Raw genomic sequence first — 13,034 nt, 5'->3', positions numbered from 1 at the left:
GATCATAAGTGTTGGAGTCAAACAATGGGGTCTGCTGTAAAATGTAGGGCAAGGGAGATGTTTTTAATTCAGAGGATCTGTGATTAAAAACTCATTCATAATTTACTAAAGATTGTTGCCTCTTCCTTACACACAGAATACGTTTCCACTGATTCATGAGATTAAGGTCTGGACACAGTTTAATCAGGTCACTGAGATTACTAATAGACCTTTTCACAAAAAACAGTCTCCATCTGGGTGTCAGACAGGATAACACTCCCCACCTTTCATTCACAGTGATGACCCTCTATGGCGTTATAATCCAGGCTTTAGAGGTTTGAATCAGAGTAAGAGCCTTATACGGCAGATAGATCAGATGGACATGTGAGAGCAAGTATGTCCTGAGAGGGCACATTAGCCAAGGATTAAACACAGTTTTCTGTCATGCTCACACATGAACAGAAAAACTGCCCTCACAAAAAGAAGACTAGCTACCCTCTTCACACACCATAAACTTCTCAGCAGGTCACCTCTGATTGGCTAATCGTGGCCTACAATTCTCCATGCAATCTCATTAGGTTTGACTGCTGAAACGATTTCGTGCATTTTTTGCTTTGTTTTTTTTTTTTTAACACTCTTACACACAAAGCCTTTTTAGAATTGTAATATCTAATGTTTGTAAATACAAAATAAAACACATTACTTCAGTTTTTACACATATTGCCTCATTAACAAAAGGTGCCATATTTGTGCAATTAAATGTTCTTCCAGACACAGGGAGGGATTATTAACACCATCCTTACACCTGGACAACTCAATCTGCTTAAACCTCTTCCTTGTGTGTGTGAGGTGAAATAGATTTTTCGGGGGAAACAACCAAGGGATTTAAACACGGTAAGAATCTTAACCTCGTCAAACCTTTAAATCCAGCTCCAACAATCTTGGGTCACATCGCTTGCTCTAAAAAACAAACAGTGTCACAACATTTGTTGTGAGCAAATGGCTCTTCTCACAGAAGCTATTTCCAGTTTCCATGGTGGGGGAATCGGACAGCAGCCATTGTTGAATATTACACCTACTGAGTCCAAGGTCATTGTCTTGACATAATTTGAATAGATCAAATCATAAAAACTTGTTAATTGTAGTGAATTAAGATGATTCAACATTTCCCTTTTACAATTAAACATTTTGCAGATGATGACCTGTCATAGACCTCAAATAAAGTCTCTATGGCCATAAGAGATTAAGAGCTAATAACTTGCCCATAACAGCTGACCATTTTGTCCTTACCAAAAACATTTGTCCATTCATAGATGCACAGTCTGAACAAAATTATTTCAGATATACAATATGCACATTCACCTGGTTTTTACTAGTTTTATCAGCTGCTCAAAGAGAAGCAGTAGAACTGTATTTGCAAAAAAATAATTTGGAAGTATAGTACATTCCACACCGCAGTAAACATTTTTTAACAAGATTAAATCACAGCCTGTAAAGTGGGTAATGGGAATAATCAACTTAATTAGTAAATCAATTACCTTACTATATTAATCCTAAATCCAATTTATCTTTATTTATTTATTTATTTTTATTAAGGAGTTACGTAATATATTGTCTTTGCCCATTGTTACATCAATAATCATCCACATTACATATCAATTTTACTTCCTGTTGCTTCATTAGACCCCTTTTCAAGACACTGTGGCACACTCTTACATTGTTTTCTTTGTTTTTAGTTAATTTGGTGTCGTCATCTTATTTCCTGCATAACTCCACCCAATTTAAAAATGACTGGAGGCCTCCTTCGCTAGAGTAAAATCTGTGCAAGGGGCCTTTAACTATTGTAGTCACTGATATACATAGAATCCATTACAAGAAATTAAAAAGATTAAAAATAATACATAACATACAGAATACTAAGAAAGAAAGAAGGTCACTCCATAGTGCTTTCTCAGATTACATTCACTCTATGCACATGCTCTGCAAAGTGCAGAAAAGGGTGACTTTGAGCTGCAGGCAATTCTGTTTTTGTCCATGAGCAAGAGAGTGACTAAGTTAGTGGATGGAAAGACACAAGAGAGAGAAGAAGACTGTGGAGGAAGACGCCGGACTTTGAGAAAGAGCCGTGAAGCGTAAAACAAGGGTGATGACTGTGTACGGAGCGAAGGTGCCATCTGTCTAATTGACTGACCCCTCTTGTCTGATCAAAAATGTACATCGTGGAAGTGCTCCATCCAACGGGAAGGTCCATGTGATCCTGGCTGACAACACAGACCATACTGTCTTGAGGCGTCAGTGTGGAGCCAGACCTCATGACCTACCACCAAGGGAAGCCATTGTGTTGCAACAAGTCCCCCTATTCATCAGTTATCGTCAAGATCGGCAAATGAACATAACTAGAAGCATTCTGATTCACCACGAGATGCCCATAAACCAGACCAGTGCCACAAAACAGGACCAGAAAGGCAACAGGTAATTACATTAGGGCATTTATCACATAAATAAAGTAATAATAAAAGAGGAATCATAAGTATCTGTGGGTCTAATCTTTCATAAGAGTGAAATATTTGGAAAAAAATGATGATGAAAATTGTTTTTGATCACAATCCTGCCTTATTTAGCATTCTCATTTGAGTCAGAGCAAGGGAGAAAAGGAGGGCACGTCACCTCCCATCATCTGGAGAAGTTTTTCTCTTCGTAGCACTTACTCTGGAGCCTCCCAAGAGTGGCAGAGGGCAAGGCTGTTGAAACACCACTGATACTGTCAGAAGACAGAAGATGTCTCCAAAGGCTGTGACACTCTCATCCACCCTGCCCCCCCACTCCCACCCCCGCATTTAGAGTGTGAAGGTGCCAGATGAACATCAGTGTAATTTAATTATTGATATTTCATGGGACAGTCTAAGGGGAGAAGGGAATGTAAATGTTTGTTATGTAGGTTGCAGTGACGGAAGAAAGAGTGAGAGGAGCGGTCAAAGAAATTAAGGAAAAGGCCACATAAGGTATCTACGTTTAACATATTTAATTCCATATGGAAGCCTCTGTTTCTCCACTCATTTATTCAGGTTTTTCCTTAAATTTGTCACCGGTCTGTGTCTGCTTGACTATCCCAGTAAATGCTCTTTGAGTCATTAGAGGCTGAAAGTGAAGGGATTTACAGATAAATTGTAAACCCACTAACATTAAAGGTCGTCATTTTAATGTCATATCCATGGGTCCCCTAAAAAAAAAAAAAAAAAAGGAAAGTGTAACTGTCCAAATGCTTACAGCCTGGATTGTAACAACAGTGTATGTATTGGGTATTCTTAGTAGAAGGCTGCAGTGGACCTGCAAAATACTTTGCTGGAGTTAGTTGCTTCTTCTTGCCTCTTCTGATTCTGTTGACTGCATCATAATGTCATGAATATGAGGGAAACAGCACTGGCGTGTAAGAAATGGGGTGTTGGAAGTATATGCATATTTGTCACATTCACTTTGCTTTCCAAGTCCCTACTAGTTTGCTGTGATGATTATTTGTAGGATAGATAAGGAGGGGGGGAGCAGAGGGAGAGGTGCCGGACACTGTGACGCTCCACTGGCTGATGTACAGTGACAGACTGTCTGCAGTAAGAGGGGAATATTGCATGTTAGGCAGGTCAGCTTGAAATATTCAAGTCGAGACATCGCTATCACAGATCTGATGTCTGTATGATGCAGAAACAGCAAAGAAATGTGTTCCAGTACAAGTAAATGTCCATGTACAGTAAACGTTACAGGAACATCACGTCACGAGAAAAAAAAAGAAAGAAAAGAAAACAGTGATATTTTTCATTTATATCCATTTCAGTCACGTTTCACGACGAAGCAAGGTTGTGGTGCATACTTGTCAGCAGAGGTCCCACTTGTCAGTATCCAATGACCTTTCTCAGATGCGCAGTTTTTAGATATTTTATTATAAGAAGTGTTTGATGCCCATTGCCAATATACTTTCTAACATTGTGTGAATTATGGATTGAATTATAGTGAAAATATTTTATTCTCCTTTAAGGTAGGGACCATCTCCAGGGCCCTTGGGGGTCACTATAAATCCATCTGCTGTAAAGTATAGTATAGACTGCATAAGTATAGACTGTATGATAAAGACATGGTTGTTAATCCCTTCACAGTACCGCCATCTCCTGGACCAGGAGGGAACTGAATTGCTCCCAGTACAACATTACACAACAGTAAAGATGAGAGATGACTCAAGTCTCCACTTATAATCATGATACCAGTTTAAATCTCTGGATACAGGACACAGATATCAGAACAGACATGACAGCACCAAATGGAAAATGAGAACTTTTATTACAACACATAGACACTATATATCCAGTCACTTTCAAAGCATGTAACGTATATAGTTAAACCTGAAAACTGGCTGCAGTGGATATGAAGCCAGACACGAGTATTGTAATTGTCAAAACACACATGCTCATTAACATCCATTACCTCTGGACACTTCACAACATACAGAGTAGATCTGAGCATGCCAGACTCCTGAAAAACAATTACTTTGCATAATAATGTACTGTACAAACTCCTATTGCATATTGACTTACTGTACAAAAAACAAAACAAAACTGCTCTTGAAAAACATTAACCACTTGGAGCAGGAATAGTATGCTGCAGAGTGAATGGTAAAATAACACCGGTGTAGAACTGAAGGTGTATGATGAATGGTTGAGGCTGGGCCACTGCCACGCTTACATTGACACATCATAGAGATACTCTCATGTTTGGGTCCCATACATTAAAAAAAAACACACATGTGAAAAGCACCTCTGACTCATTTGTGCTAAGGCAACCATGACACTTTTATGTAAAAATAAGGCAAACAAATCAGCAAGAACAGTAAGTGAGCTGCCATATTAGCATAAGTTAGAACTCATGTCATCATCGCTTTGATCATCATTTGACCATGTACCAAGAATCGGGCACTTACTGCATTCAACGTACATATACCATGATGTGTTTCACATGAGGATTAAAACACAAGTTACAGGGTCAAACCATAAGAGGACAAAGTGGAAGACGTGTGTGTGTGCATCGTGGATCATGAAGTGGATACTTTAAAATGAACTTCAAGGGCAACACAGACTCTATACCCACCTCCCACCAAGGTACAGGTATTAATCCTGGCTTCTATATATGGAGACATCAAATACAGCCAGAAACCCATGTTTGTGCTTCCACTTCCTAATCAGATTTAACTCTTGAGAGGCCCAAGGACTCTGGTGATAAATGGAGGCGCTTGGAATAGGACAGTATGAAAAAGGACCATTAAAAGGGACGGTTCACTCAGATCAAACACACATATGCATAAGGGTAGATACTACTGTGGTAGTTGAGAGAATGCAGTGTGTTTTTTGGGGGTGAACTGACCCTCTAACATCTTCTCACAAGCTATGCATAAGATTCACCAAATAGTTTAAACAGTTGTGATCATGACAGTACATAATTAGCCATAAAACAAATTAAAAACAAACTTAAAATCAATACCCGCACAATAACATCAGACCACTGCTTTTCAAGCTCTTTCCATTGTTTTGCACCCTACACTCTAAAGGAACAACTGAACAACACAGGATGAAAAGTAACCATCAACAATAGTAGCATATTTCAACTGAGGAAAGACCCCAAACAACTGGTCTGAGGTATTTACCCCAATCAAGGGAAAGACTGATGTATTACAGCATCCAACAGGTCAAAACAATCTAAAATAGGTAATTTGTCTCATAGAAATCTTAACTGGAAGATCGAGTGCATCACAACTCAGGTGAATTAATGTTATGTCAGATTGTAGTGATTTATCTTCTTCAAAATACATTTTGGATATACTGTACATACTTATAAGTATGAAAATAGATTGTGTAGATTAAACAAATCTAAAATTCAATTTTTTTTAAATTTCCAAACAGTAAAATTTAAAGTGAGGGGGAGCAGGAAGAAAAGCAAGGGGTATTAGGTTAAAACATCAACACATTTAAAATCTCAAATGTCTTACATATTTACAAAAAACAAAGACTTTGTAAAAAAGTATACATCTAGGAACAGGCCTGTGGCACACCTAGTACGGGAGCAAAGTTGACGTGATGCAAATTATTCTGGTCTCAGGGCAACAAAAACAAAACACTTGCTGTAAGACAAGGTTCAGCACACACACAGAGTGGTCTTGTGGTGCTGGGACAGGATAATGCGTTCCTCGGAGGAGCTTCTTTCTCTTTTCTGAGCGCGGGTCTGATGGGATTGCTCACTTGGTGCTTTGCTAAGAGGCGTCTTCTGGGACAGACTTTTACTGGGGGGCCGGCCGAGCCGACGGTGAGGGCCGTCGAGTTCGGGCGGTGTGTACGGAGAGTGGCGAGACCTTTTCAGTGGAGGAGCAGAAGTACCACAGTCCATTTGGGCTGTCGAGTCTTGCTTTTCGAAAACTTTTTCTGAACCATCTGAGGGGGGCAGCGTAGCCCTCACCGAGATAACGTCAGGTAAGAGCTGTGCCGTGGCACAGAAAGCTGCTTCATACAGCCCTAATGTCTGCTCCAGGGTTGTGGAAGTTTCTCTGAATGGGGAGGGGGCATTCACTGCATCACTCCTCTGAAATAAAAAAAACAACAACAAAAAAACTAATAAACACAACTATTCAACATCACTTTCAAATTATTTCATGTTATTACCAATAAAATATTAATTTATACATGTTCATATTTTGTTTTTTTTGGCAGGAGTAAAGAAAAACTTTGCAGCACAACTTGCCTTTCATCACTCTAACATTAAAAATGAGACACACACACAAATGACTCATGGATTAACTTATGAAAATAAATAATAGTTTAAAACAACACTGGATTAAGATATGTTCAAATGGCTCTACAGCTGAGACTCAAGTTTGCTGCATGCACAAGTGATAATGTGGATTATATAGATGATGTAAAGGCTCTAATTGTAGAATGCTAATGGTAGTTTATTGGGAAAGTAGGCAAGTCCTCTTCACTTCAATAATCAATTAGAAAAATGTGTTTTTGCAATACCAGGCCCCGACCTACAACAAGTTGATACTGCACTGGAAACTTCTGCTTTTGTAAAACCTGAATTTCCCTCTGGGGATTAATAAAGTATCATTATCGTGAATCTTTGGTAGACACCTGCAAAAATATCTTTTAGACTGATGTCAGCTATTAGCTACTCCACCTGGGAATAATGTGGCTTTCTGCTGTGCATCAGTAAATAAGGTCTGACTGTCTCCCTTTATCTTAACCGTCTATTTCAGGTCTGTAGCCTTTGAATTATGAAGTGAGAGGAAAGTTCAGATCGCTCATGGCGATGACTTTCTGCGACTCAAAACAGATGTTCTGTGTTTGTGAATTGGTTAATTCACTTTCATTAATGATTTATTCTAAAGGATTAAGAAAGATGAAGCTGTACTATGGGATTAAAAAGCCACTACTAGTTGATCTAATTCATGTCCAGGCAACTTATTTGTTGCCATCAGGTTGAACAGGTTGAGCCTGGCTGTTGGGCCGATGAGTAATCTAGGTCATTGGTTGGTGTTGCTGACACTTTTGGTACTTTTTTTTTGTTGTTGTTACTGAGCAGTCACCTCACTACCACTCCAGGCATGTCCATCCCTCATGTTCTTCTCCATATATCTCATCTTCTTCAAAAAACATGCCATCCTCATGCGCCGCCTGTTGGCCCCGAAAACAAAGAGTGATTTGGTGAACCGGTTGGCCAACTGTTGGAAACCGTTGGTGTGACCGTTGGTGACTATAAACCATCATATTTTAACTGTGAAAGTATTAAAATGACAATAACAAATGGACTGGGGTATATAAAAAGGGACAATACAGTGAATAGCAAACAACAAACAAAGACAGAAAAACATCCAGTATATTTTTCCATTGTCGGAGCGGTCCTGAGGTGCTTTGCCCGTCAGCGACCGACTCCACATTAGGAAAATATCTGTCATTTTGCTGCATGATTCATATGGTTCAGTCTAATGAAACATCATGAAGGGAGGATGCAACAACGCTTATCACACTGACCTTTGGGACCTCACATGTGTTAAAAGGAGTTCCTGGGTAGGGAACATGGTCAATCCCGGTTGCCATGTCAACAACGATCTCATCTCGATGCATAGGGATGGGTGGTCCTCCGCGCTCCTGTAGTGCCAGGACAATAACTGTCGTGTTGTCTGCACGGAGCATGCGTTCCTTCCAAAACAGGAGCGCTGTGCATCCCAGCCTGCGGGCGCATGACATTCCCTTCGGCCCCTTAAGAAATCAGCAGAAGAAGAAATGACACTCATTGCATTCGAATCGATGAGTAAAAGAGCAAAAGAATGCATTAGTTCATTAGTATAGGGTGTATTTGCTGTTACATACCACCATTTTGTCATGGCTGTAACACATATTAACAGCATTCTTTGGTGGCATCATATTCCATAAGCCATCGCTGCCCAGGATGATGTAGCGATGTCGTTTGGGGTCAAGGGTCATCACAGTGGTATCAGGCTCTGGGGAAACCACAAACTCCCCACTGTAGAAATCGTAACTCCAGAGATCACCTGTCGGCAAATGACAAAATGCATCACTTATGAAGCAATAATTACACAAAATATTTTAATTCACAACATAAAGTGTAATTTCTTGGACACTTATCCCAAGAAAAAAAAAGTGTAATTTGTATTTTTTACCAAGGGAGCGGGCCACAGCCAGGAAGGGGATCTGATCGATGACCGTACTCCTCCTCACTGGGCCGTTATGGGTCAGTCTGGGCCTCTTCCACACAACACGGTTCACCCCAGATTTCTTCATTACACTACAATTACAAGAACAAAGCAAAAGGATTCAGCTTCAACCACTACTTACAATCCAAAGCTTTTAAGCCTGAAAGATAATACAAGGATGTTTAAGTAACAACATTTACCCTTGGTGTGATGTTATTTACCTAATTGATTATCTGAGCTCATTACTTGGATTAGGCTTATTTATCTATTTGCTTGTTTGTTTGTGTGGAAACCTAACCTTGTCTATGTGTCTGCAGCATACACACCTGAGTAACTGAATAATTAATCACCCGTTTTTGAACTAACTGGAAAATTGGAAGTTATGTTTCCCAACCTTATCCCTGACCTTACAATACATTATAATTGAAAAACGAAAAATGAGGAAGTGGTCCTTTCTAACTCACCTGCCACCCAGCCGTTCAATCCTTTCTTTCTCTTTGGGGAGTTCAGGTTTATGGTCTTGTGTTATTTCAAGCGCCTGTAGTGTGATATCAGAGTCATTTTCCTTCACTCCGACCACCACTGCAGAGTCCCCAACATGGGCAACGTACATGTGAACTCCACGGATGACAATCACGCTGGCTGTGGTGCCTGATGTGCTGGGCAGACCTGTAATAGTCTTTGGCCACTCCGCTGTGAGGGGAAAAATAATAGATAAAAAAGGATTCAATGAGAAATGTTACTCATAGACCTGATGTACTCACAGTTTAGTAGTATCACTGGTGAATGGGGTACATTGAGGGGCAGATTGATGAAAACTTCTCTGAACTTACACACATTACATAGTCATTTGTTTTTAAGTCTTTTTTATCCCATTCTGTTGTTTTAGTGCTCATACCTTGTTTTTATTCTCTTCATCTCCTTTTATCACTCACACCATTTTACATCTCATCATGGTCCTCCAGGTCTCTGTTTATATTGTTGGGTTCTTGTGTTGCTTGCTTTGGTTCTTATGGGTTCTGTTTGCCTGTTCTCTTGTGTGTTATTTTGCTCTTATGTCTAAAACTCCTGTTTTTAAAGGTACTCTATAAATAAAGGAATTATCATTTCCATTACACTAATCAAGGGCATAACAGGAACAGGATTATCAGGAAGTAGTCAGGACAGGAGCCTTCCTATCTGTCATCGAGGTGTGAATGCTGGATGACTCTCCTCTTGTTTGTGCATGTTAACACACTCACAAACACCCAACCATAACTGGAGCAGAGCTTCTACGTAAAACAGAGGCAAATGTGCACTTTTGAACCTGCTTAACTACATTTTTGCAGCAGCGTCGCTGTTTGCTGCCTCAAGTGGAAACACAGGCAATTGTTTGGGCTTTATATCCTCTATAACTGTACTGCACATTGCAGTCATTGCAGTCACTTGCACTGAAATTGCAAAATATGCTGTGGTTTAGACTGAAATGCAGAGGTAAAGCAAGACAAACATGTTTCACTTGATGAAGACAAAACTGAATTGAAATTCTGCTGGTTTCTGATTAGAGTGCTGTTTCATAATGCTTACGATCACTTAACCAGGATTACTTCTAAAAATTGACTTTCATTAAGCAGGAGTGAACAGGTTCGACCCACAATACCAGCACAGAAGCATATATCCCTGCAGAGTACCGTCATGCTATCCAGGCCAGTTTTTAGACCTAGCTTCACTTCACACTTAACAAGTGTTGCGGTCTACCAAACACACTCAAACTGCTTTTTCAAGTACCTGAATGTTGCGGACAGTTCTTTTATACTTGGTACTTATCATTGGTGATCTACAGCATGTTGTCAAAGGCTCTTTTTGAGTTTCTGGGTTTTGTCCATATTTTTTATTATATCAGGCTCAGACTCTCTGTTTCTTATCACAGTGCACCAATCTGACTGAATACTAAAAGAGTGCTGCTGTGCAAACACATAAGACACTTTATGTTTAGTCTACATTCTTATCTATCATGGTTGGTTCCCCATCAAGGAGGCATCTCTTTGGCCTCAAATTCATTCTCCAGCAGAACAATGAGTCAAACTAACAGCCAAAGTGTCCTGGTTTCATTGGTGTGGTGTGTCATCAGTCTGTTGAGAAAGTGAGGAAATTAGGGGTGTAACTACAGATTTCTTTCATTGTTGAATTATTGGCCAATTGCTGAATTTCAGGATATTGAATTTACTCTTATGAAATCCTTTGAGCATCAAATGTTGGTATTTTTTTGCTGAGTAATAAACAATTTTGAACTTATCCAAATAGTTGCTGATAAATTTTCTGTCAACTGACTTGTTACTGCAACTGAAATTTCCCAAAGATGCTTCAAACAACCTGCAAGCCAGGTGTTGTTTTAAGGGCAAATGCTGGATCACAGTCTAGGTCCGATTTAGTTTCTTTCATGTTGTTTGTACTCTGTATGACATAAGTGGTGATACAAGCTTGGAGACATTATTCTAATTGCATCCTAACTTGTCCTTTTTAGTTCCTAGGACAATCCATTATGTGTCTGTTAGGCTTAAATGAAAGGCCACCAGCGCATTACTGCAGTCAGAGGTATAACCTGTGATGCAGGGGAGGGTGAACCCAGCACCAACATTTCTGTCACAACCCCCCACTTTGATTAACAACAGTGGGATCACAGCCTAAGCCTCCTCAACAAGAACTTTATTGTATGTGTGTTTACTGGTGGTAGTTTGGGAGCTGTAAGTGGTTTAACCTTGGCTGCACTCATATCTAACTGCTATGATGAAGACATTCATCACTTACATTACAGGGCTCATGTCAGTTTGCTGTTTGCTGTGGCGTGGTCACATGCACACGCAGGACTGGGCATCGTCATACCAGCTGAGTGGGATACTGACTCATGTGACAGATTGTTTTTGAACACAATAAGCAGCGATATGAACACATTCAGGGCTGCAGATGCTACAAGTTGAGTTCAACTCTCTGATGATGATGGTGATGATGATGATGTTGACTTACGTAGCTCTTTCCACATTGCATGATGACAGGCGATGAACCCTTTCCGAAGAGCAGCGCACACTTCACTGTGATCCGTCGACCAGAACCCCCGCTGCCTCTTGAGCAGATCCCACAGATGCTCCTGTGCGAAATGCGCAGCCTCCCGGCCCCCGTGACCGTCAAACACGGCGAAAAACGCCACTGATTTGCGAGTGTCGACTACATGCTCCGAGACCGTGTCGTCTGATACCGGTGCGCTGCTGTGTTTGCCACTGTCCTCATTTGATAGACTCTCCACCCACATTGCAGAAGCTGGACCGGACTCGTCGGCAGCAGCAGCAGCAGCAGCAGCAGCAGCGTCGTGCTCCTGTGGGTCGTTTTCAGTGTCTTTGGTGGGCTCATTCTCCGCTTTCTCCTGTCCTCCATGCCTCTGCGACTTTGGATAATCTTCGACTGGCGACGCCGTCGGCTCGTACTCGATTCTTATCTCGACAACATCCTCCATGTATTTCCTCCCTCCTTGCTCGGAAAATGCACTCATACGAAATACTAATGCCTCGTCCATGATTGTGAACGCCTAATAATTATTATCTATGCAATTAAAGGACACATGTAGCCGCTAACTGTGGCTCGCGACCTAAATTTTGAACCGATTTTGCCGCGACTGTGTGGCCGAAGGCTTCCTTCCTTTTTGTTTATCTTCTCCGAGGCGTCCCGCTGTACGTGATGACGTCATGTTTTTCCACCTATCAATGTAGCAACCACGTATGGCACGCCGGAATCTTGTGCTGCGTTTACTGGTACTCGGAAACATTGAAATAACATTATCTCATTACAGATCACAAAGTACTGCAATGTGCCCCCCACCCCACCCTCTTCACAACTCACATGATAGTTAACATGCTCAATTTGTCATAGATGTGCTTACGGATAATTATAACTCAAGATAACTTTCTAAAATGTTCATGTAGCATTTATTGCACAGCATTCAGTCCAGAACGGCAGAGCAACAGGGCAAAGTAAGCAAAATGGCCTATATTTAAGAGGTTTTGTTTGTTTTTGTGACCATTTGTGTACTGTAAATGTATAGGCTATTAGCTTTCAGTCTATAGTAGCCTAGTTATTGCATATTTTTACAGCCAGGTATTCTACATACTATTCAGCTTTCATGGAGCTTTTAAAGTCAAAGCTAAGGTGAACTCACCTAAGACCCAATGTCATGGCGCACTAACGCTCAACACTTTTGCTTTGTTGCTTTGCTGTGTTGGAAGAAGGTATGGTTTAGTGAACAATCTAAAATTGATTGCATGGTTTTAATAATTCAAATCAC

General features: G+C 40.5%; 1 protein-coding gene across 2 annotated transcripts; it reads right to left on the bottom strand.

Moving 5' to 3' along the window:
- Positions 1-4,286: 4,286 nt before the first annotated feature.
- On the bottom strand, positions 4,287-12,427 carry LOC146974352 (protein phosphatase 1D-like). Of its 2 annotated transcripts, XM_085797556.1 has the most exons (7): positions 11,726-12,427; positions 9,187-9,415; positions 8,690-8,814; positions 8,379-8,560; positions 8,040-8,267; positions 7,595-7,682; positions 4,287-6,591 (listed from the first exon to the last, which is right to left on the bottom strand). In XM_085797556.1, exons 1-6 carry the CDS (start codon positions 12,267-12,269, stop codon positions 7,599-7,601), a joined length of 1,392 nt encoding a protein of 463 aa, XP_085653682.1. In that variant the 5' UTR covers positions 12,270-12,427; the 3' UTR covers positions 4,287-6,591; positions 7,595-7,598. The 2 variants fall into 2 exon arrangements, with proteins under 2 accessions (XP_085653682.1, XP_085653680.1); XM_085797554.1 differs by lacking the exon at positions 7,595-7,682.
- Between the last annotated feature and the right edge of the window lie 607 nt (positions 12,428-13,034).

Source organism: Trachurus japonicus, chromosome 14, assembly GCF_045865225.1.
Source record: "Trachurus japonicus isolate A0001 chromosome 14, Traja_1.0".
NCBI lineage: Eukaryota > Metazoa > Chordata > Actinopteri > Carangiformes > Carangidae > Trachurus > Trachurus japonicus.
The sequence above is the reverse complement of the archived record's forward strand: the minus strand, read 5'-3'. Positions and strand labels throughout refer to the sequence as shown.